The 22,882-nt window shown below is 32.0% G+C and overlaps 2 protein-coding genes and 1 long non-coding RNA gene across 5 annotated transcripts; all 3 read right to left on the reverse strand.

Moving 5' to 3' along the window:
• Positions 1-2,615: 2,615 nt before the first annotated feature.
• Positions 2,616-3,565, reverse strand: LOC128222137 (uncharacterized). The gene is made up of 2 exons (XM_052931009.1): positions 3,424-3,565; positions 2,616-3,169 (listed from the first exon to the last, which is right to left on the reverse strand). The coding sequence occupies exons 1-2, from the start codon at positions 3,511-3,513 to the stop codon at positions 2,741-2,743; spliced, it is 519 nt and encodes a 172-aa protein (XP_052786969.1). The 5' UTR covers positions 3,514-3,565; the 3' UTR covers positions 2,616-2,740.
• A 2,152-nt stretch (positions 3,566-5,717) lies between these two features.
• On the reverse strand, positions 5,718-9,254 carry LOC128222139 (uncharacterized). Its single transcript, XR_008259082.1, has 6 exons — positions 9,171-9,254; positions 8,342-8,455; positions 7,950-8,097; positions 7,614-7,708; positions 7,264-7,394; positions 5,718-7,083 (listed from the first exon to the last, which is right to left on the reverse strand). It is a non-coding gene; the product is annotated as an uncharacterized LOC128222139 (long non-coding RNA).
• A 7,332-nt stretch (positions 9,255-16,586) lies between these two features.
• On the reverse strand, positions 16,587-21,343 carry LOC128222136 (uncharacterized). 3 transcript variants are annotated; one of them, XM_052931008.1, is made up of 6 exons: positions 21,293-21,343; positions 19,303-19,455; positions 18,770-18,938; positions 18,285-18,324; positions 18,020-18,133; positions 16,587-17,935 (listed from the first exon to the last, which is right to left on the reverse strand). In XM_052931008.1, the coding sequence occupies exons 3-6, from the start codon at positions 18,923-18,925 to the stop codon at positions 17,517-17,519; spliced, it is 729 nt and encodes a 242-aa protein (XP_052786968.1). In that variant the 5' UTR covers positions 18,926-18,938; positions 19,303-19,455; positions 21,293-21,343; the 3' UTR covers positions 16,587-17,516. The 3 variants fall into 3 exon arrangements, with proteins under 3 accessions (XP_052786968.1, XP_052786966.1, XP_052786967.1); XM_052931006.1 differs by having other exon boundaries at positions 18,770-19,054; XM_052931007.1 differs by having other exon boundaries at positions 18,770-19,054; positions 19,303-19,477; positions 21,293-21,342.
• Between the last annotated feature and the right edge of the window lie 1,539 nt (positions 21,344-22,882).

Below are 22,882 nucleotides of genomic sequence, written 5' to 3' on the forward strand. Positions count from 1 at the left end.
AAGACAAGTCAAGTAGCCAAACCTGTATTGACGCACGTGTTTGAGAGGTCGAACGTACCCTAAACGAGATACTTATATTACAACCAACAACGATGTATTACAAATACACTAAAGTGTCTTTAAACGTGCATTAAGTGGTTACCGCCATGGAATAGGCAGCGAAATACCAGCACTCAACCTAACTCTTTAAAGGGGCGAGAAACCAGATGGTCCCAATATCGACAACTACATTATTTTATCAAAATAAGATTATAATTACAATCTGAGCTAAGTTGTGGTCGAAAATACATCATTATACATTATTTAAAGAATAAACGCAACAGTCATGTCTTCCAATACTCAGTTTTAGGTAAGTTTCCCCTTATAGAAAAACATGGAATGGTTTTACTCGTTTAAAAACAGGGCAGAATGTTTCTTCCGAAAACACCCTGCAAGAAACTTGATAGTTGCATATACACACTAACCTGTCAATTAGCGTTTTAGCCAACTTGCTGTCGTTTTCAGCAGTGTTATTCTCAAGGAACAATGAAGTGTACGTATTTAGCATATTAAAGGCACGTGAAATGTGTCAATGAATATACCGACCCCATTTTTAAACTCACTTGGAAGACAAACAAAATAAATTAACTTAAACGAAACTATCGTGAATTAAGTTTAGCGTAAGTATCTCCTAATCTTTTTAAAACTTAACCGCTTTCTTAAGTTTTACTTAGTTCATGATTTATACAATACTTGGGGAATACCGTTAAGGTTAATAAATTATTCCATAAATATAAAAAAAAGTATTTGATTTAAACAAATTTTATTGCCTTTTTTCTTTCAACATGTTCGATATTTACAAAAAATGATATAGAGAAAAAATGCGTACTTGTTACAAAATGTATAAATTAATACATCCTTGTACCACTGTATTTTCGCTTGCACTTACAGTGATAAGTTTGTGTCTTGTGTTTAATGTATCCTTGATACATGTTTTATATCTAAATTTATAAATTTAATATTTAATCGTATATCGTATATGGTCGTACTTATTTTTGCTATTCTATTTTGTACATCCGGGAAACTTGAAACGTAGAATCGCCATTTTATTTGAAGAAAACTTTACATTTTATGTTTTAAATCTTCTCCAGGACTTTGTCAATGGTCAGTATTGGTTTTGTTTATTTCGTTGTGGTATTATCCATATGTCCAAGTCATGTCGGATTGGAATTCTTTGTATTTAATGTATTGTTCTGTCTTTGGAATCTTGCGTTTGCCCAGATGGTCAAAGTGACAATATTTGCATGAACATCTCCTTGATCACCAAAACATTCCTTTTACCCATTTAACCTGTGCATGTAATTTATTACAGTATATGCAGTAACCACCTTATTGATAAAGCACACAGATGTTTGTTGAGTGAGACGTGGCAGGGTGAAAATAGTCGATTGTATTAAACGGTAAGACAAATGTATGTTGTTGTTGTTGTTGAAATACATTGTGGAGTATATTGTACATTGCTAAGCGTTATACCATTGACAGCCATGGATGCCACTAATTGAATATATGTGACCAAGTCTGCGAAAATGGGTCCTAATGAGGAAAAATGACATTTTCAGGTTTTTTACATTTTCTGAATGTGCTATGTTTCAGAAATAAAGTCCTGAAGTTTTAAGCTGATATCTTTAAAATTGACTGATTGAGGACAAATTTCGCGATACCACTATTTGTTATAAAATGGCGAAAACAATGAAGGAAATGGAAACATAAGTAAATACAACTACCTTGATTTTAAGAGTCTGTATTCCATTGAAATAGAATGCAACACTTTTTATTTTTGTGGAAACATTATCATAACATCAATAACATCATTTATGGAGAATGTAACACTACATGTGCATTTCATAAAAACGGTTGCCATGACTACAATTTTTTCACGAGAAATTTATCCAAATAAACGCAAAAAACTGCTTAAATACATAAAACCACATTTGAATTTGATATGTTATGTTTGCAGGAAATATTTCAGTACAGCATTAAATTTTCAGCCAGCTATGTAGTAAAATAGAGTGTTTACAGCAATAAACAATAGACCCTGTGAAGAAAATCTGCCACTTTTCTTAAACAAGGTAAATTGATCAAAAGTAGTGAGCTTATCATTGTATTGATTAAAACACAAACACATTATTTTAAAACAAGCAATTATTTAAAAGATGTAACTTGTCTGGTGAAATCATTTTTTTTTTTATTTCAATAAGAAGACATGTTTTATTTGGTTGCCATAGAAACTTACTTATACCTAGAATAGTTAATATTTTTGCTCATTTCATTAGTTTAGAGTTGTAAGATGACACAGACTGAAATGTATTTACAAGGAAAGCATTGACACATGCCTTATTTGACAAAATTGAGAACAAACATAAAGCAAGGAACATTGAAACTATATGTGCCATCATACTTTACTTATAGATGGCCAACAGTTCAATGATATTCCCATAAATGAAATACACGTTTATGCATAGGTATTCAATGATCAATCAAGTTTGTTACTTTTGGTTGCCATGGAAATCATACATTCCTAAAATCATAAATATTTCATCTAAAATCATAAATATTTTATCAATGTTACACTAAGAAATATATTCTTTGAATGAAAATGAAAACATTAAACTTCAACTTATACATGCCAATCTGTTTATAGCAAGACACAAACTATACCTTTTGCTGAAACACACACAGAAAGTGTTCTCAATAAAGTTACCTATTTCAACTTTTGTTTTTTGGCCTTTGAATAGCCTTCTTTTGCAACTAATGGCAAAGGGCATGTTGTGTTTTTAGCATGATCCGATCTGCAAAAGTCTCTTATTACATCATGCAAGTACCATTGCCTTTCAGCATTTATTCCCTCACCAAAGATCTGCTCTGGCATAACACAAATATCCACTTGGCAGGTTTTCAGTATGTTAATTTTCTCCTCAGGGGCATCAACAAACTTCCTTACTCTTACAACCCCAGGCTCGTTAGAAGACACCTCAAATGAATGGTATTTCGAAATGTTCTTCAATGGTTTGAACATGCCTTTGAAGAAGGTGCTCCAGTCATAGAACAACACTGGTTTGCTGTTGCCATCAACAATATGGGGGATGTTGTGGCCATTACGGGATGACATTGCTACTGTGGAAGCCACCTCCTGTTTTGAAGAAAAGCATTACATGATGAATGAATATCAGGCATAATTGATCCAATATGACATATTATAGTGTCACCTTAGTGCAAGAACTCAATATCTGCTACTATTTCTATATGCAGTTATTGTGTTATTGCTCTATGGTGATCAATGAAATGCCTACATGAAGTATATAGCATCAGTGAATTTATCAATTATCTATTATATCTAAATATACATGATAATACATGAACTTATTTCATATAATTATCAATTACCTCAACTGTCTCTGCATCCATGTGTCTCCATCTGTTTTTCCACACTCCAAAATGCCAATCACATGAGAATTTGGTGTGGCCGGCTAGCATCAATGAATATTGGATTGTCTTATGCCCTCCTGTAATAGAAGTGTTAATTGTTATAAGGTCTCTTTATTTCAAATTAAACACTGAATTTTATCTGTTGTTTATTTTTTAAGTACAACAAATTGAAAACTTCTAAAGCTATACATCTGTTTCACTCATCTATAGTGTTACTGGAAACCTTTTGAGATAGTTAAAAAGCAATAACATAATTTAGTTTACATCATGAAACATATTTTATTTTTTCCACTAAAACACAACAACTCTCGCCCGTCAATGTTCTCCACACAGCATAACCAAGAACTGCATTATTTTTGTTCTGTACTTGGCAATTGTCAAAATGGAACTAGGCATGTTCCTCACCCAGGCCGTAGTTTTCAAGGTAATGGTGGAGGTAGCTGACAACTGTGTTTGCTCCTTTGCCTGGGGCAACACCCTCATCACCAAGGTAAAACACCTGTTTCTCTGAAAAATATTTATCGTCTTATCACTGTTCTTAATCATCACCACCATCAGCAACAGAAGCAAAATTTAACAGCACCAGCATTCAACATTAATACAAAAAACATTTCTCATAACTAACATATATATACCAAATAAATGTTCATAAACACATCCAATTCCAGATCTTGATATGTACATGATGGCTTTTGACCAATGGAAATGTTACATTCTTAATCAGTTTGTTTGAATGAAGTAAAACATTTATTGCTAAGAAGTGCTCCTTCAATTCTCATTTATTAACATTTGACAATCCATCACTGTCAAGAGACCGACCAATTCGTTTTAGTTTCTCCTTTCCGATGTTGTATGCAAAACAGAATACTTCACGGCAAACTTCAACTCCCTTTACATAAAACTTCTGACTGGGCCTAACTCTCGCCTGCCGTTTATGTTTACTACTGTCAGTTTGTTGGCCATTTTTTCTGTGGCACAACATGGCTGATTTAATAACAAGATCAAGTTCATCTGTTTGCAAACCAGCTGAATACATACGTAAGTCAGAAATATCATTACCATCCACAACTTGACTGCATGGTTTGCCATAGAGTTTTTTACACTTGCAGGTCTGAGTAAAGAAATCATCTGTTTTCTTTCTCTGTCTTAAATCCTCTTCAGTGGGTTCTAAATCATGGTCAAAACTTTCACAATGAACAGTCTCTGTATTACATTCATCATCATCTGATTCATCATTTACAGAATTACTTTCATGGCTAGAATCATTTTCTGAATCAGACTGACTAAATTCTATCTCACTTGCACCACCCTCTGGACACAAAACTTCATGAAAATAAAGTCTATCAACTTCTAATAATTCTTCGCGAAATAAATGGTCTTGGCTTAAGTCATAGGGGATGGTACTTGCTTGACTAAACTGGGACATATTCATAAAAGTTTCAAGTGTTTTTCAAATTTTCCGCCATAATATCTGTAAACTGTCTGTTGTTACGAAAAAAATACTTCCGGGTCAAACTGTCAAAAGGTTATTTAAAATAAACATCAAATGCCAATTTAAATAAAGGATGACAACATTGATAATTGCATACATTACCTTCCAAATAATCTTTTCCGTGTAATTAATCCGAAAAACATGCTAATGCCGAGTGAATAAACCGGCAAAACCGTCATATCTTTGGTACGGATTTCGACATGTTTTCATCAAAATTGCGGAGAGCGACACCTTCAGATCAAGGGCGATTAGTCATGATTTAAGGTCAGGCAGCATGAATATTATCGACAATAATCAACTGGAAGGAAGCAGAGTGATGTTCCTTTATAGAGTGTATACACTTCGATTTTGTAAATACTTTGAAAAAATAATGTCAAAATAGTTGATTGACAAAACGATAATTGCTCAGAAAACGTGTTGTTTTTTACTCTCGCTTTATCTCGGTAACGTGATTACCTCAACAGGACTCATTTTCGCTGACGACGTCACATATTATGTGACCAGTCACGGAATTTTTGGCCCGAAACCACTTTTGGGACGAAAATGAGATATGAGTAATTTCTGGCTGTACTATTCTTTAAGATAAAAATACTGAAAAGAAAATTCAAAAATTCCTATTTTTAACGAAATTATGACAAAAACTAGAAGGGCACTTGGTTAAGAAACAGCTGGAAATTCGGTAAAGTTCAAGAATTTATTGAAACATTTGTATTCACAGATGCAATAAATATTAATCACTACAATATACACAATTCCTACATTATAACGACAACAATATATTTTCAAAACCATTCTCAATTATTATTGAGAAAATAAATGAAAATTAATTGGTTACCATGGCAACCTTTGATTGAAAAAGGCGTTATGGGGTTAAATTTGCATTTAAATATACAATAAATGCCATATGAAGCATTCAATAATAATTGATATCCTCAAACCTTACTGTACATGGTGTATGTATTTGACATTAAAAAAAAAATCCGAATAAATAAAAACTGTTCGCCAAGTACCGTAGTTTATTGGCAATTTTTCACAATAAATTGACATTAGGTTGGAACTTGCACCTAATACAAACCAATGTATATCTAGAAGTTAAAGTATGTTACCCCTGTAATTTACTATAATTTATCTTATTTGAATGGTATTCAAGGTTTTTTATCCTGGTTACCATGGCAACAGGCCACAAACATGATTATAATCGCACTAACTTTACCAATTTACCTCAAATGTGATTTTTGTATAGTCATTCATTGCTCATAAAACATGAAATGGTAGTATATATACTCTTAGTTAAATAAACATAACAATCCTACACAATTTACACTATTGTAAAATTAGATCAGTTAATAAATGGGCACATTTACATTTTACAAAAATGAAAACAATTTATTTAGCAAACTAACTACTTAGCATGTACACGTCATTATGTAGTTAAAAGAGGTATGCAATTGGTCACATAGTACATGACAAATTATATTTTCGATGCTTATTCATAGGTAAAAGTTAAAGCTGAAAATGTTTCTAGGGTTCAGGAAGGTTTTAAAAATAAAGATATTGAAGAAAAACTGAAAGGTTGCTAAGGTACATTTTATCAGGCTGTGAAGTAACTAATATTGACAAACAATACTATAAATGTCTTCAATTCAAGCATTTATATGCTTCAACTGCCAGATTGTTTTAAGTTTGTATTAATAATAAACATATAGTGGTCTACATTATGGCAGAGGGGCTCTACCGACAAAAGACAGGGTCTAGCACCCTTCTATCAATCATTTGCTAAAACCGCAGTTTTTTTACTCAAAATCACTGGTAGCTTCATTTCACATGAACATGTTTCTATGAAATAAATAATTGTCAATAACAAATTGATACACGTTTTCATCAGCTCAGTAACGGGCTCATTCTCAAATCTTATATTTAGTTTATAAAGATCACATATCAGTATGCTAGTTTTTTCACTTATTTAAAGGATCAGAGCCTTTTTGCATTAAGTCCTTTTAGTTGGATGCGTTCAGGGTACTCTCCATGGAAAAGCCATTGTTGTGAGCTTGTCAATTTCAACTTCAATCTCACTGTCCTTGGGATGCTCTCTCATGAATTCACTCACTGGGTTGTCAGCTGAAGTTCTGCAAAATAATGTTCATATATGTACATTACTTAGTGTTTGGAATAAATTATGCAAATTAACTTGAACATCAAAACTCACATATGAATAAAATGGACAAAATATCTAAAATTGTTTTTGACTTTTGTTCATAGATATACATACACAGGCAGTGATACAGTCTAAAATACTTTTGTTATACCTGAAGTGATGATATTTCCTCAAGTTTGGAATGGACTTCAGGGCCACTTGGTGTACTCCAATCAGTCAAAGAATATAACCAGTTTGCCAAGGTCATCAATCCACAAAGGATGTGTGCTGCCTCCATTTGGTCTAAATAAATAAACATGTTGTTTATATTATGATATAATACCTATTGTTTTAACACAAGCTTTCTTTACATAATAAGGTATTATAACCAACTTCAGTGTTTAAATAAAGAACCAAAAGTCAATATTTGTATACATAAAATCCTTTAATATGGCTTTAAATCAACATTTTAAGCACCAAAATTAAAAACAAAACAAAAACAACAACATTCTTACAACTTACCTTCCACAGACCAAATCTCACACATGACTGAACTTTATGTCACCTGCTTCCATTTAAGTAAATTCTGTGTCTCTCCCTTCCGAATACATCAGACCCTTAAACATAGAATTACATACAATTTATTGAACTGATTGCCTTCAATCTATGACATTTAGAGAAGTAAGAGAACATATTTAAGCCCAACTATTTTTATAAGACTAATGAATATTTTGAGATTTCTGATTACTTGTATTGAAAAAATAATAAACGTTACATTGTTTTGTTATTCTAATGTTCTCATGGGTCAATATGCAGTGCATAAGTGATGTACTTCAACACTGCTTTTGTCAATCATACCCAATGACTGCATTGTTTTTATTCCACCAAACATAGTTGTCAATGTACAGGTATGCAGAGTCTTTTCTATATGGATGATGTTGAAAATGAGGTACCACACCATTGGCCACATAACAGCTAAACCCTTGTCACTGAGATATCTGTGAACCTGAAAAAAACACACTTTGAAATAGAAAAGATGTATATATATTTACACTTTCATTTTATATTCAAGTAAGAACTTTGAATAACGGTGATATAAAATATTTAAACAAGAGCGCCGCAGAGCAAATGTGAGCGCTTCTATGTTTTTTCAGTGAATTTACAAAATATAAAGGTTTTCCATTTCTCCTATAATAATTTAGCCAAATGGCAAAACTGTATTAACCACTCAATTTATAAATAAAATTTACCATATGATTAACAGAAAGCAGGGCACTCTTGCTGTGCCTAGTATGGGTAGAAGACCTGCTCGGCATAGTCAAAGCTGTTATGGATTATTGTTCTATGTACAGCAGGTGCTTGATCTGAAATTCACATTTGATCATAGTGTTTGTAAAATATGTATTTACAGAAATACAAATCTTTAACTGTTTATAGTTGGGGTGATGCCCCGGCAGATCAACATGTACACAATTATGCATGCCAAAGAAATTTCCTGTTAGTCTGAATGTCATGCATACTCAAAAAGCAGCTTGCAGCTACAGTCATTAATATTGGTCCTGGCTTTTAGAGTATTGTGCTCTAATTCTAAATAAACATTTCCCCCATCTGCATTAGTCTATTATTTTCATAATCATCATGATCATCTTCATCATAACAGAAATTTATTTCAATGTACTTGAACCTCATGAGATGGCATGTTATGCACATAAATCAACATTGCAAAAAAATGTTCATCTACAACTTTAAATTCATCATCATATACATGTAGCTAAAAAGACAGTTAAACTGCAACTCAAAATTAATTCGTAAAATCCATTAATAATTGTATTGATAATTGGCCGCGGTAAGATGATGAAAAATTGATTATGTCCTTTTTCAGTCATCATAAGTATGCAAAAATAGAATATCTGCTGGATTTTGATCTGTTTACATATTCAATGTCAAATTTCACTTCCGCTTTCTTTTCCTGCGACCAATTTCCGTCCATTTGGCCGAATTTAGAATATATTGCATTACATTAAAGATATACACATTTATAAAATTATATGCTTAAACAATGAAAATAATTCTACTTACCAACAAATTCCTAATTTGATGTAAATGCCTTTGGTTCAGCTTGACCTACATCTTCAAATTTGGGTTAAAAAAATAGCTCATGACAACTACGGGAGATAACACCAAAAGTAATAAACAATACAAAAAAGTGGTTAAAAAACACTATTTCTATGAACATTACATTTTAAAGAATATATTTGACTGAACAATCTAGGGCGACAAATTGTTTAATGGTTGTTTTTACGATAAAAACTTCATTACTTTCTTATTTTTTACGCTTCAACTTTGCGGAAGTTTTTCTCGAAATCGAGGCTATCGGTTTCGGGCCAAAAGTCTCATGACGCGTCACATATGATTAATTGTGTATATGAATATGTTTTATATGTTTTAGAAAGGTTTGTGTTTGAATTGATATGTATTGTAATAGTATGTTATTTGGTTTGTTAATTGCAGGTTTCAGAACTTCTGTTTATGCAGTCCTGTCGCATTGTATACTTTAACATCTACAATACAGAGTGTGAAGTGAAAGAAGACTTGTGTTTATCATATATTGCTGGTACCACACACCTGGACATATGTAACAGTTGTTTAGATCTTGTACCCATTCCCTTTTAACTACATTAATAGTAGCATGAGCAAGCCTGGGTATAAGTGTGTAACACTTTAAAATACAGTCTTCTGACAAAACTGTTTAGATCTGTTAAGCACCTGAAAGTATCTTAATAATAAAATGTGCAATAATTTATAGTTTGTGAAAGCGGGACTTATACTTTCTTTTGCGGGATATATATTGTGCCTTGTGACCTTACGTTTGTAAATCGGTAATCGAGCATTTCCTTATTTAGCTGCCGAGTCTATTCATAGCAAAATGATAAAGTCGTAAAACAATATATTGTCTCAATAAAATTAATCCACAATCTGTGTCACTTCATCCTTATTTTAAGAGCTACTTGAAAATTGAATATGCAATAACCTTTTCTGTATTTTTTTCGGTTATGTAGTGCAAATTCTAGTAACCAAAAAGCAATGTTCGTTTTAAATGGTACTTGAATGATGTAAGGTCACAAGGCCTCAATATTCAACATTATTAATCAACTATTACTTATTTGACGAGATACAGAGACAATTGCGGTATCAATACCAGACAATTGAAGATAATATATGCCAGAATTGGCTCAATATCTACCAAACTCGGCCATAATCAACAAAACTCGCCTAATATGAGTTTCCTCCGTTTTGATTGGCTACAAAACTCGCCTTATATAGGATTTGAGAAATGGGCCATTTTCATTGGCTGTCGAAACTCGTCTAATATGAAAAATATGCTGGAAATTATTTTTAAAGGTTGCCATTTTGTTTTCCGTTTTCGACTGTTTTAAATGTTTTGTGCTTCGTATAACTTTATTTGGAATACTTGAACCTATTGAATGATTGCACTAATTTTTACGGTTTGATATAACAGTTGTATTTAACACGTTGGTGGATTTTACGACTATTATGATTTTGTACGCCAACAAAGTGAACGACGAAGGTGAAACATTTGACGTTTTGGCAAACGATTTACAGAATTAAGACGAAAAGACATGCTTCCTTACAATGTACAGTGCTTTATTTATAAGTTTGTGCAATGTCACTATAAGGATGCATGTCAAAATCGGAAAAGTCAAGTCTAGAAAACCAGACACCATGAATGAATAAGAGGTAAATACGGCTTCAATGTGAACTAAAGGTAAGTTATAGAATGTTTTTAACCAAAACGGGCTCAGGCAAATACAGCTAACCTCGGACAAATAACTAGGCCAATATGAAATCACCTAATTAATAACATTATATTATTACAAGGGCCTAATAAATTATGAGCTTATTTTGTACATATAATACCTTACAATGGACACAAACGCACAACCCAAGTAGCCAAAAATGTAAAGAAGGACAGGTTGGAGAGGGAGAACTAAAACTTAACGAAATATTATCATCGTCACGAACAACAAAAAACGCTGAAAGGGTTCAAATGCTGAAGGGCGCGATTTTACTTTTGTTAAAATTCTGCTCACAGGTAAAATAACTTAAATCTGTACCCAATAATAGCCTTTCTTTCCCTAAGAAATTGATGGTAATTGGTACAATACGCTTCTTTCGTTAAATTTGTGTAGATAATGGTAGATAGGGACTTTTGTTCAACACATGTCCATTTTCTGTGTTATCATCTATATGTACTATCTTAGGTCTGGAATACGAAATGTTCTTCTAAGTTTGTTATTCAACTCATAAGATTGTATTGGAGTCTTAAAGTACTTGCTAAAATATGTTTGTACCCCACCCATCGTCTAGGAACTAAACAATCTTAACTCTATTTATTTTTTCCGATAGATAACGATTTCTCTAAGAATTTGACTGAATAGGTAAGGGTCTGTACTTCACCCGAAACCTCAAACCGTAAAACAATAGTAGTTTCCCTTTACAGTTTATCCTAAATACGGTACTGATGTGCTGGAAGAATAATCGAAATTCCTTAAATAGTATTTTCATATGGTATTTTGCTGTATTATGGCGGCTAGACTCGTTGATTTTATGTTTAGAAATAAAAATAGGCCAAATTTGAACGGTTTCTCCCATTGAGACGGTTTGCTTGGAATAAGAGATGGTTCGGATTGAGACGGTTTTGCATGGAAAAAGAGTTGTCTCGCATTGAAACACAACACGAAAGAGTGAACACTTAGATTAAGAAAAAACGAATCACATGTCAAACATCATAGCAATATATATTTTTGTAAACCAAGCATAAACATTAAGGCCTAGATTGTTCTAAATCAGGTCGTGAGTTGCGCAATGCATTATCCCATCATTTATCGAGTTATAAAACACGATGCGTGCTTTTTGTTTGTATTGTTTATATGTGCGTGAGGGTAGAGTGTACACTTTTGTTCATTGTCATAAGGGCTTTTGCTTTTTGTCAACTTCTGGAATTCTTCCTATTTGTCAAAAACGATACTTTAATACGTCCAAAAGCACATTTATTAATCAACATACCACAGAACGAGTGTTTGTGTTTTGAATTGAATATCAAGGCTTCTCAATAATTTTTAGTTGAACCGTCTCAAAAAGTAAATTAATCGACCAGATTCTACTAATTCACTTTTTCATAATTTCAACAAAACAAATTGCTATTTGTACCGTCTATTTTTGTCGGCAGCTCGTTCATTTTGAGAACACTAAATATTACAAATTGAAAATGAAAGAGATACAGGTGCTTTAGACTGCTTTAAACACAATAAAGACATAACAGAACAATGTGTTGCAAATAGTACTCCAGATTATTCTATATAAGCATATATTAAATATGACTGTGTGTATAACCTAAATCCATTGATTATGATATGTACATAATAAACCTCAAGGTTGGAGTTTGGAGTTTTTTTGCATACAATTAAATGTTATTTTTAAAATTGTTTTCACATATACATGTTTAAATGATCTTGATGAAAAAAATTGGTGCTTGGTCGACTTGCATGCACGGGTTACATTATCATAACAACTTACGGCTTTAAAACCTAATGCATGTAAATGGCAGCGTTCCTTTTGGCGGATTTTACTGCCAGATAAGAAATCAATCTTTTTTATCTTTGTAGACAATTGATGTATACATTTGTTATGGCATTACAATAAATGCCCAATTACAAACATACATGGCATTTGTTAATTTATTACTAGCTAGAGATGTGACAGTCATTATGTACGTTGGATAACACATAAAACTAAAAACTAGTGTGTATTAAGCTCAGCTGATACTTGTGAAATTTGACATGATTTTTTAAAGGCTTAGAATATTTTAGGGTTAAAAAATGGAGAAAAAAAAACGCATCTAAAACTATGATAAAATCTCAGATAATATGAGATAAAATAAAACCCTGTTGTCCACACAATGCTCTATTAAACATAAACGTGTGCAACAGTAACACTGAAGTGACTACTACTATGCTATATAGGCACTCACTTTCTAATCTGCTTTCGGTCCTGTTTAACGTTAATTGTAATTGAGACAAATGCATTTATTTTATTATCCTGTGGGTTTAAGTATTTTGAGATAGTCAAGAGAAATAATTTCTATATAAATACTCGTTGATAAGTCGACACTACTTAAACGTACTGGGGCTTTTAGGAAGTCACATGAAATGCAAATTTGGTTTGGCTTTTTCCTTGCTAAATTTTAGAATTTACTTTCAGTTGGGCTGCATGTTTGTTAATGTCATCAATGCCTTTTTTATTATACTGGGGATTAAAAATGTGAAAAAGTAAAGATAAAAACTTTAAAAATACAAGAGCCTTGAAAATGCTAATATGAACTTAGTCTTACATTTTCTCTAACCAGATGTGAACAAAATAAACCTTCTGTTTGAAGTCAAGACAAAAGGGTCATTCTAGTTGATTTAAATTTTTAAGGACTAACTGTATTCATGCATAGGTCGATGATAAATTTCTAAAACTAAATTCTGTATAAAACTAGCTTAGGAAGGCTTTGTAAAATATTAACTAATTGAAAATGATTTATTTCGATAATTAAACAATTAACATGATATTTGCAAATCAATTTAACATTTGAAATAATTAAAGGTAGTTTAAAGATTAAAGAAATATTTGTTTAGCTCCTTCTGGTGTTTCGGTCTTAATGAAAGCTGTAATTGTATTTCCATTTTAATATAAATAACACTTCAATTCAACATTTAGAAAACTGTTTTTGACGGGTTTAAGGTTATGCATTTTTATCAGTGTGATGTTTTCAGATGAAGTACTGGCTAGATATAGTTTATTACGCGTGTAGTATAAATTATTTATCCAATATTTTAGGGTTAGGGATCCTTTTGTTTTATTATTATAAGGAATTGCGAATATCTTTTGCCATGCTTTACCATCGTATTTTAATTGATCTTGATACATTAAATTCTAGTTAAATTACAATCACTCTTGTTTGTAGCATTATTCCTTATAACCATTATTGTTACGTCGCATGTTGTATCTATATTTTGTTTGCTATAGACTTTTCTTATGCGTATGTGTACTGTGTTTAACAGTTTTTCTTTTAAGTTGAAATGAGTAGGGCGACTCATTCAATACTATATATTTGATCATTATATACTTCAATATACTATAATATAATAATATATGGTATAATACTTAATGTATACACTTTTGTTGTAGATGTTTATGTATATATTAAATAAACTGCTGCAAAATTGTTTGTAATTTAACATGGGATGAAATACGTCTAATTTGCTTTAACAAATATGAAAAACGTTTCCTGTTCATGCCTAATATGTTTCACCTATTCATTAAGTAAATTTAAGCCCATGAAGGCAGCGCCTTAGTTTACATTATAATAATTCCACACAAATCATATGAAATCACATGAAACAATAAACATCAAACGTAACATTAATGTCAGAAATACCACAGGAATAGTATGCAAGAAATATATCAAAACAATATATGAGAAATAATACACATTTTATAATAGATATCACAAAGTACACTTTAATAAATAAAATATCATACATGTTTACAATAAACATTACACAAACAGTTTTCGCAATGAATATCACACAACATATTTATAGTATAAAAAATATACAATTTGTTTGTTAATAACAAATTACACAAATCATACACGCAATTTGATTTTGATACAACCCCTCAGATGGAAGGTATAATGGTTTAACTTCACAACAAGTCCCCGCCGCGCTTTTATCTTAGTAATTCAAGAGACAAAAGCAACAGTAATTTAAACCAGACGTATAAGACATTTTAAAATCAGCATTTTCTTTCATAGGAAAATGCACTAGTACTTGCATACCAGCATTTTATTGTTACAAGCGTAAACTGATGGTCAACATTTATAGGTGTGATTATCCCGTGTTTTATTGATATATTCAACAATACTTATAAGTAAGTTGATGCCATGTTTAGATAATTCCCTATACACGAAAATAAACTATATTATATTACCATTGATTATTTGTACATGTTTGATCAAGATGATACACTTTAAGATTTTCAACTTTAGATTAGAAATTGGAAATAAACCATTAAACGGTATGACAAGCAGTATGAATTTGAACTTGAAACTTGTTGATATTCCTTCTTTGGAAGCGACGTTCCAATGTCCCTGTGCTACAGTATATAAATATCGCAATGGGATAGATGTTCGGGTGGTGATAAGTTGTCCCTGAAGTAAATTAATAAATTATAAACAAAGTTATCGATATCACGAAATAAGTCAAATATTTTCGAAGCTATTCACTAAGATTTACGACATACTCTCGAAATACAAATACAGTCTTAAATATCTGATCATTATTTTTTGCTAATGGTATTACTCGTCCTGATTTCTACATTCAAAATACGCTCAAGACGATGTTATTACAAAATTGGCTTACGTGATATGTGTAATTTAGTATTTAAAAAATAATTTCGTACATTACATTCACGTTGATTCCAACTCTCCGCAACGACACTATTTGACAAACATTTAAGACCCATTTCGTCAAGTTTTCGACTCGGTTCGATTTTTTATCTCGGCGAATATACGACAGCATTATTTTTTCCCTTCTATTTTGTACAATGAAACCTTCATTATTATACTTTTTGATTGACTTTATTGCCGTTTTAGAGCTAGCACTGATGTTTCGGTTTATATCATTCGTTTGCAGGTTAATTTTGTATCCGATTGTTGGGGACTTGACGTTTCTGTATCAGTTGCTATCAAGCTAATGCTGGCTCTCATTGGGCTTATATATATATATATTTGAAATATTGATTTTTGTGTGCGGTTACGGACATACAAAGTAGTTATAGCCTCCAGACTAGTGTTTTCTGTATATCACTGACCGTTCTAAGAGGGTTATCCTATCAGTCATTGGTAAAGTTATTATGATACGAGTGTGTTATGTTTTATGGTACTTATGCGTGTGTATACGCATTTTTTTTTGTTTATTTCATTGTCGTTTAGCCACTTACAGTGTACCTCTAACCAGGGTTAATAGTTCGACTTCTGGGATTTGTCCATTTGTTTTTATTGCTGTATTAATGCGTTATAAAAGTATTGAATTTTAATAATATTGTGGAAACAACATTTGAATCATTAAAAACAGATGTACAACGACCTCTCGAATTTACAACTTGCATTACACATTAACTATAAAGTTCAGATGGCTAGGTACAGTTGAGTGAGCCAAGAGCATAACTATGTCTCTAGAACATTTATCCTTATACACATCAGACAAAAAACATTTATACATGAACTAATACACGTGTATAATTAAAATATAAAGTGTGTTGTGTTGACGATTGTTAAAGTATTGCACGATAAAAATAAAGCGGAAAAAAACATCTGGTTCATTTAAAACAGATATTCAACAACACCTCATAAAAATTATTTATAAATGGCATTTCAACATTTATTGTCAGCTTCAGATGTCCAAATACAGTACAATAGTTATGAGCAAAGAGCATAAAATTGTCTTTAAAACATTTATTCCTCAGAAATATCACACCAATATATTTATAAAAGAACTATTTCACACATATTGTATTCAAGTAATATTACTGAAAGCAGTTATATATCACACTCATCATTTATTTATGATATGATAAATATCACAAAATATGTATCCAAGAAATATCAAATTATTAACATAAAATATATATCGCACACATCTTTTATTGGGAATTGTTATTCTGTATTTCAAACGTTTTCTTGAACTTTAAACCTGAATGTTCTTACGAAACAAAATAAAGACAAAAAATAAACAATATGTTACTTTATCGATCAAATATCTTTATAAACTCTTTGTCGTTGTTATACGAAATATGAACTTCACGGAAAATGCACGCGGCAATCAACTGAATTACTGAGTGTTAACCCCACCTGCTACTCCAATTTAAAATTGTGCCAAAAACCTATCGTGGTCTTTGCAGTGAGGGAGAGCTGAATACCCATGTATAATGAAACAAACTCTAAAACTAAAACAGGGGTATTAATTTGGTCGTCTAATCATGCCCTGTTTAATTTCAAAGTGTTATCATGCATAAACTGTTATTATTTGGAACATAAATACATTAATAAAGGTTCATTAGAATGAGAATTAGAATGAATTATTATTATTATTATTATTATTATTATTATTATTATTAGTATTAGTAGTAGTATTAGTAGTAGTAGTAGTAGTAGTAGTAGTAGTAGTAGTAGTAGTAGTAGTAGTAGTAGTAGTAGTAGTAGTAGTAGTAGTAGTAGTAGTAGAAGTAGTAGTAGTAGTAGTAGTAGTAGTAGTAGTAGTAGTAGTATTATCAATGTTAGCATTATTGTTCATGTATTTACGTGAAAATTTCAGTATGGCAAATTATAAGTGTAATATACCAGAAAATGATCATTGTAATTGTCAATTCATAATTGGATACAGACACAGAGAGCCTGTCATATTTGTTCAGCTTGAAAACCGCTGACAGAAAACTTGTAAAATAGCCTCCATTTCCTTCAATTGATTTCATGGTTTGCATCAGGACCCCAGTCGTTCCATATATGTGGGAAAGGATATCAACATGATGAATGAAAGTCTTTGGTCTGGTTTCATTCATCGGTGTTCGTGTTTCATTGCGAGGCCGTAAATTCAGCTGCGAAGAAACTATGTAGTAGCCAGGCTGCCGTACAAATAGTTCACCTTCCAGTTCCAAGTGGACGCAGTTTTTTGTGTAAAAGGTTAGACCATTTTTGTTCCACAGGACCTTGTGGTGACCTTAAGTCAGAATAATAATTAAAATGATATCAGTTAAAGATACAGATATCAAATGATATGATACAAAATGTGACATGTTCTTACCATCTACAATGTAGCTAGGTTTGAACTCCTTAATTCCAACTGCTTTAGCAATGGGCTGCTTGTCGTTTGTTTTTCTTTCACAGGTAGCATACTCTTCTGCTATGTCAATGAGACCTGTAATATTTAACAAACAAAACGTTAGCATTTTTTTATTGATTGATATGAATCATATTTATACACTAATAAAGTACTTTATAAGAGATCTGATCACTGTTTAGGGATCCGCAATATCATTCCATAACAGAAAAACTCAACTAATACTTACTTTGACCTGCATTGCAGTATCGATACTGAGCTGTCATTTCCTGAATAGTAATATAAAGTGTATGTCTTACAACTGCCAGACTAGATACAGCAACCAAGTGGTATATAGGTCTAAGATTGAGATTGAAGACGAGGCAAGTAAAAATACTAATGATCTTAAATAAAATTGATATTTTTTAGTTAAAAAAAATAAATATTGACAAAAGGTATGGTTAAAGCAAAACCTAATGATCATTGCGATATGTTCTGTGTGCATGCGATTTGTACAGTTTCTGGCGAAACATTTAAAACGCATTAAGTTTACCATTGGTTTTAACAAAAATTGCTGCGTTATGTTTTACATCAAATGGGTCGTTTTAAAATGCATAGCTTTTTATACAATTTGAAATTATTATTTTTACCTTGTTTTGCATAGACAGATCTTATAATGTCATTTGCTTTGGAAAATATTTGATTTGCTTAACAAAACAATTCACTTAAAATTACCTTTTTTAACAAAAACTGAGTAATGCTTTCTGCAGGTCCGCAACGCATCCCATCGTCTCTTTGTGTAAAGGCAAAACGACCTTCTGTGCCTAGGTTTGTGTTAGCATTGAATTTTATTTTGTCGCACGGAATGCATGTTAAGCTTTCTTGGGGCATTGTCAGAGATGATCTTAAAGCATTCAAGAATAGTATCTGAACAAGGAAAATCAACGAAAGAATGGCGGTTGTAAAGATACAAATAACAGCTGTTATTTTTAAATGAATAAACTTGCATTTGCCGGACCCCTGAAAAAGTAAAACATTACGATCATCATATTTCACAAACCCGAATTTAGTCGATTGTTCAATTGTTCACATTTCATCTTGATAGGTTATAAAAGTTACAAAAAATCTACATAATTTGCGTACTATATAATCAATATTAATTACTTAATTACGGATTTTTCTCCTGAAGTTAACTTTTAAAGATAATTAGTATTAGTGTTTAACAACAACGGCACCACATTTCAACAATATGTTATAATATAACGTACCCTCTCCATTACTGCGGGCTGGGGACCGTCAGGCATCATGCCCTGAGTTCAGTAAAGATGATGGCGGCTTGTGCCCGGCTTGTTGTGTTAACACTACGATTTAACTGAACACAGTGCTGATGTCTGGCAGGATTAGTTTTCTCAGTGATAAACCTTCGTTAGGAGTTGAACAAGACTGATAAGTTCAAAAGTAAGTGTAAAGCAAAGCATATCAAAGATAAAGTTGTTTGTAATTGTTTAAAGATATATGTGATTACATATATATAATGACCAATGTAAAGAGGTACAAAAAGTTTACCATACATATAAACGTAAATACCACTTTTTTACTATTTAGTAGCCGATAAAACTGAATTAAGCAAAGCAAGCAAAATTTATAAACAGAAATAGAACACTAACTTTGTAAATATAAAAAAAAAATACTTGTCAAAGATACGAATTTGGGATCGGCAAATCCTAAGTTCTATTGAAATATATTCTAACAGCCTAAATAAGAAACAAAATATCCCTGACGCTGGCTTGTCAGAGTTTTTTTTTATTTTTTATAAGGAACTTAAATATCGGATTATGATATCAAACATGTTAACGTATTTAACATGAGTTACTTTAACATGAGTCATGATTAAATTAACCCTTCAAAATAATAAAGCTTGCAAAAATAATACTATACTACTCTTTTAATTAATTTACGGATAATTGAAGATTGATATAAAGTATCACTATTCCATGAATCTCAAATCTCTCAGGACTGAAGTTCTAATATATTTTTAAAAGGGACGCAAACGAATATTCGAATATTCGAATATTCGATCCAACGTTTGATATTAGAATGCCAAAATCGGTATTCGAATATTCGAAAAAAATATGTTGACACACTATAATAACACAAATATTGCCTTAAACACTGATCTTGTGTATAACGTGTGTCTGTCTTGCTTTTACAACGATCGGCCACTTATGACAGAGGAGTGAATGTGGTGACAATAAACTTTACACGCGCCATATTCCATTTAGGGACATATATTCGGGTCCTATAAACAGTCCCTGTAATTGTGTTATTGCCAAGACAAGTGACATCAAACATGTGTTGTCTTCTTCTTCTTCTTCCTCCAATAAAGTGCATCACCTAGTACTAGCCTAAAGTATCAACGCAATGATAACAGTCTTGGATGCAAATTAAGCTGTGCAACATTGCTCAAATCGCCGTTATGATATGAATGACATGTGTACAATAAGGTTGATACATGTGTGTGCTTTAAACTGTTTTCAATGTTTCGATACAATGTTTGTGATTTAAAATGTAACTGTAAAGTATAGCGTTTTAGGATATATTTCCTCTATTGATTTACAATTAAAGAGTCAAATTATCATATATATTTCTTTAATCGTTTAACTAGTACCCGCGGTTTTGTTTTCATAGTTACGTTCAGTAGAGGTTAAGCTTTTACTTTAGCGAATAATACTTATAGTTTATTACAATTTCTTAAAGATGTATTTTAGTAATCGAATATTCGATCGGAACAATTACCGAATATTCGAATATCAATTTTGCCATTCGTTTACATCCCTAGTTTTTACATATGTTAATAAAACCATGTGCAATGAAGAGAAATCCAGTAACCAACTGATAGTGGCATTAAAAAAATAAGCAAATAATCGACGAGAGACACACTCAACATAACTACACTGCCTGCATTTTTTGGATATACTGAATTAATATAAATTTCAAAGCTGCAGTATGTGTTCCCCTCTTCAAATTATCGACTGAAAAGTCTATATATGTATTTATCTTGTACAAGGATGTTTAAACACGGCTCAGAAATGTTCATGTAATCCGGCATTTATCTTGTACAATGACGTTTTAACACGGCTCAGAAATGTTCATAAAATCCGGCATTTATCATGTACAAGGACGTTTAAACACGGCTCAGAAATGTTCATGTAATCCGGAGTATAAACGTCACCCTAGTAATATTACAATCATATCTACCTTTCAATGTTACTAGTCCCTATTTTTTTAAGTCACATCCTGATTATGTTCGTTTTGCTCAATTTAAATCTCGCTAATAGGGAAGTACTTCAACATACACATGACTTTCATATGCCATTGAACAATCGGCATTTATATCTTAAGCACGGCACTCGACGAAGTATGAACCTTCGCTATGAACGCTTAAGAACATAATGCGATGTTCTGCACAACACTTCTAACCACTTGATATATAAATAACAATGTGTGGGCAAAACTGGAAATGCGAGTTTTCCTAAAACTCTTAACGCGAAAATTATGTGATCACATGGCGAATACTTTGATTGATCTATCTCATTCTTCTACCTGTCCCATGTACTCATTGCAGTTGTCATTCATTGTGAATATCAGCTTAAACATAACGTTTCCATGCAGGAAATTATTAAGATGATTCATACATTCGTACACTTTAAGGCCCTTAGAAATTAACATTGGGTTTAATGATATGAACTGCCGAAAAACTCTTTCTAAAAGGGTTCGTAACCATTAAATATCAATTATCGGACGTAAATATGAAAAACTACGATCTGATATTTTTTCAGCAGTCTTGTTTCACTAAATTCCAGATATTTACGCATTTACGCAAGAATGGCTTATTCAAAAAAAGAAAGAAAAAAAGTAGTCAAAACGGTCAATCCGTGAGAGTGCAGCTTGGAACCCTCCTTGCATCATTTTTGTGAAGACCTTGACGAATAATAGAGTATAAAACGTCTTGGATCCTCGAAAGCAATGCTACTAAGCCACAACTGAATCCATATCATTTACTATATACTTAACTTGTATTCATTCGATCTAAAGGGCTACCAGTTTGCAATCACAGAGTAATACAAGAAATGTCCTCCTTACAATAACAATTTAACTTCAACATCTATTGCTGAATATTAAGAAAATTCTTTCCTGTCATCAATAGTTAGCAATGAAATGAACAGCACTGTCATCAACTGTTAGCAATGAAATGAACAACACTGTCATCAAGTGTTAACAATAAATGAACAACACTGTCATCAACTGTTAACAATGAAATGAACAACCCTGTCATTAACTGTTAGCAATGAAATGAACAACACTGTCATCAACTGTTAGCAATGAAATGAACGACCCTGTCATCAACTGTTAGCAATAAAATGAACAACACTGTCATCAACTGTTAACAATGAAATGAACAACACTGTCATCAACAGTTAGCAATGAAATGAACAACCCTGTCATCAACAGTTAGCAATGAAATGAACAACACTGTCATCAACTGTTAGCAATGAAATGAACAACACTGTCATCAACTGTTAGCAATGAAATGAACAACACTGTCATCAACAGTTAGCAATGAAATGAACAACACTGTCATCAACTGGTAGCAATGAAATGAACAACACTGTCATCAACAGTTAGCAATGAAATGAACAACACTGTCATCAACAGTTAGCAATGAAATGAACAACACTGTCATCAATAGTTAGCAATGAAATGAACAACACTGTCATCAACAGTTAGCAATGAAATGAACAACACTGTCATCAACTGCTAGCAATAAATGAACAACACTGTCATCAA

Source organism: Mya arenaria, chromosome 16 (assembly GCF_026914265.1).
Source record: "Mya arenaria isolate MELC-2E11 chromosome 16, ASM2691426v1".
Taxonomy (NCBI): Eukaryota; Metazoa; Mollusca; class Bivalvia; order Myida; family Myidae; genus Mya; species Mya arenaria.

What these genes read in the sequence shown, in the direction of transcription:
- LOC128222136 (XM_052931006.1), bottom strand. Translation starts at nt 19,341, where the DNA reads ATGATGCCTGACGGTCCCCAGCCCGCAGTAATGGAGAGG. An exon ending in CTCAGTTTTTGTTAAAAAAG is followed by an intron (nt 18,325 to 18,769) that starts GTAATTTTAAGT and finishes ATTACTATTCAG; the next exon opens with GAAATGACAGCTCAGTATCG. An exon ending in ACCTAGCTACATTGTAGATG is followed by an intron (nt 17,936 to 18,019) that starts GTAAGAACATGT and finishes TTCTGACTTAAG; the next exon opens with GTCACCACAAGGTCCTGTGG.
- LOC128222137 (XM_052931009.1), bottom strand. Translation starts at nt 3,513, where the DNA reads ATGCTAGCCGGCCACACCAAATTCTCATGTGATTGGCATTTTGGAGTG. An exon ending in TGGATGCAGAGACAGTTGAG is followed by an intron (nt 3,170 to 3,423) that starts GTAATTGATAAT and finishes TCTTCAAAACAG; the next exon opens with GAGGTGGCTTCCACAGTAGC.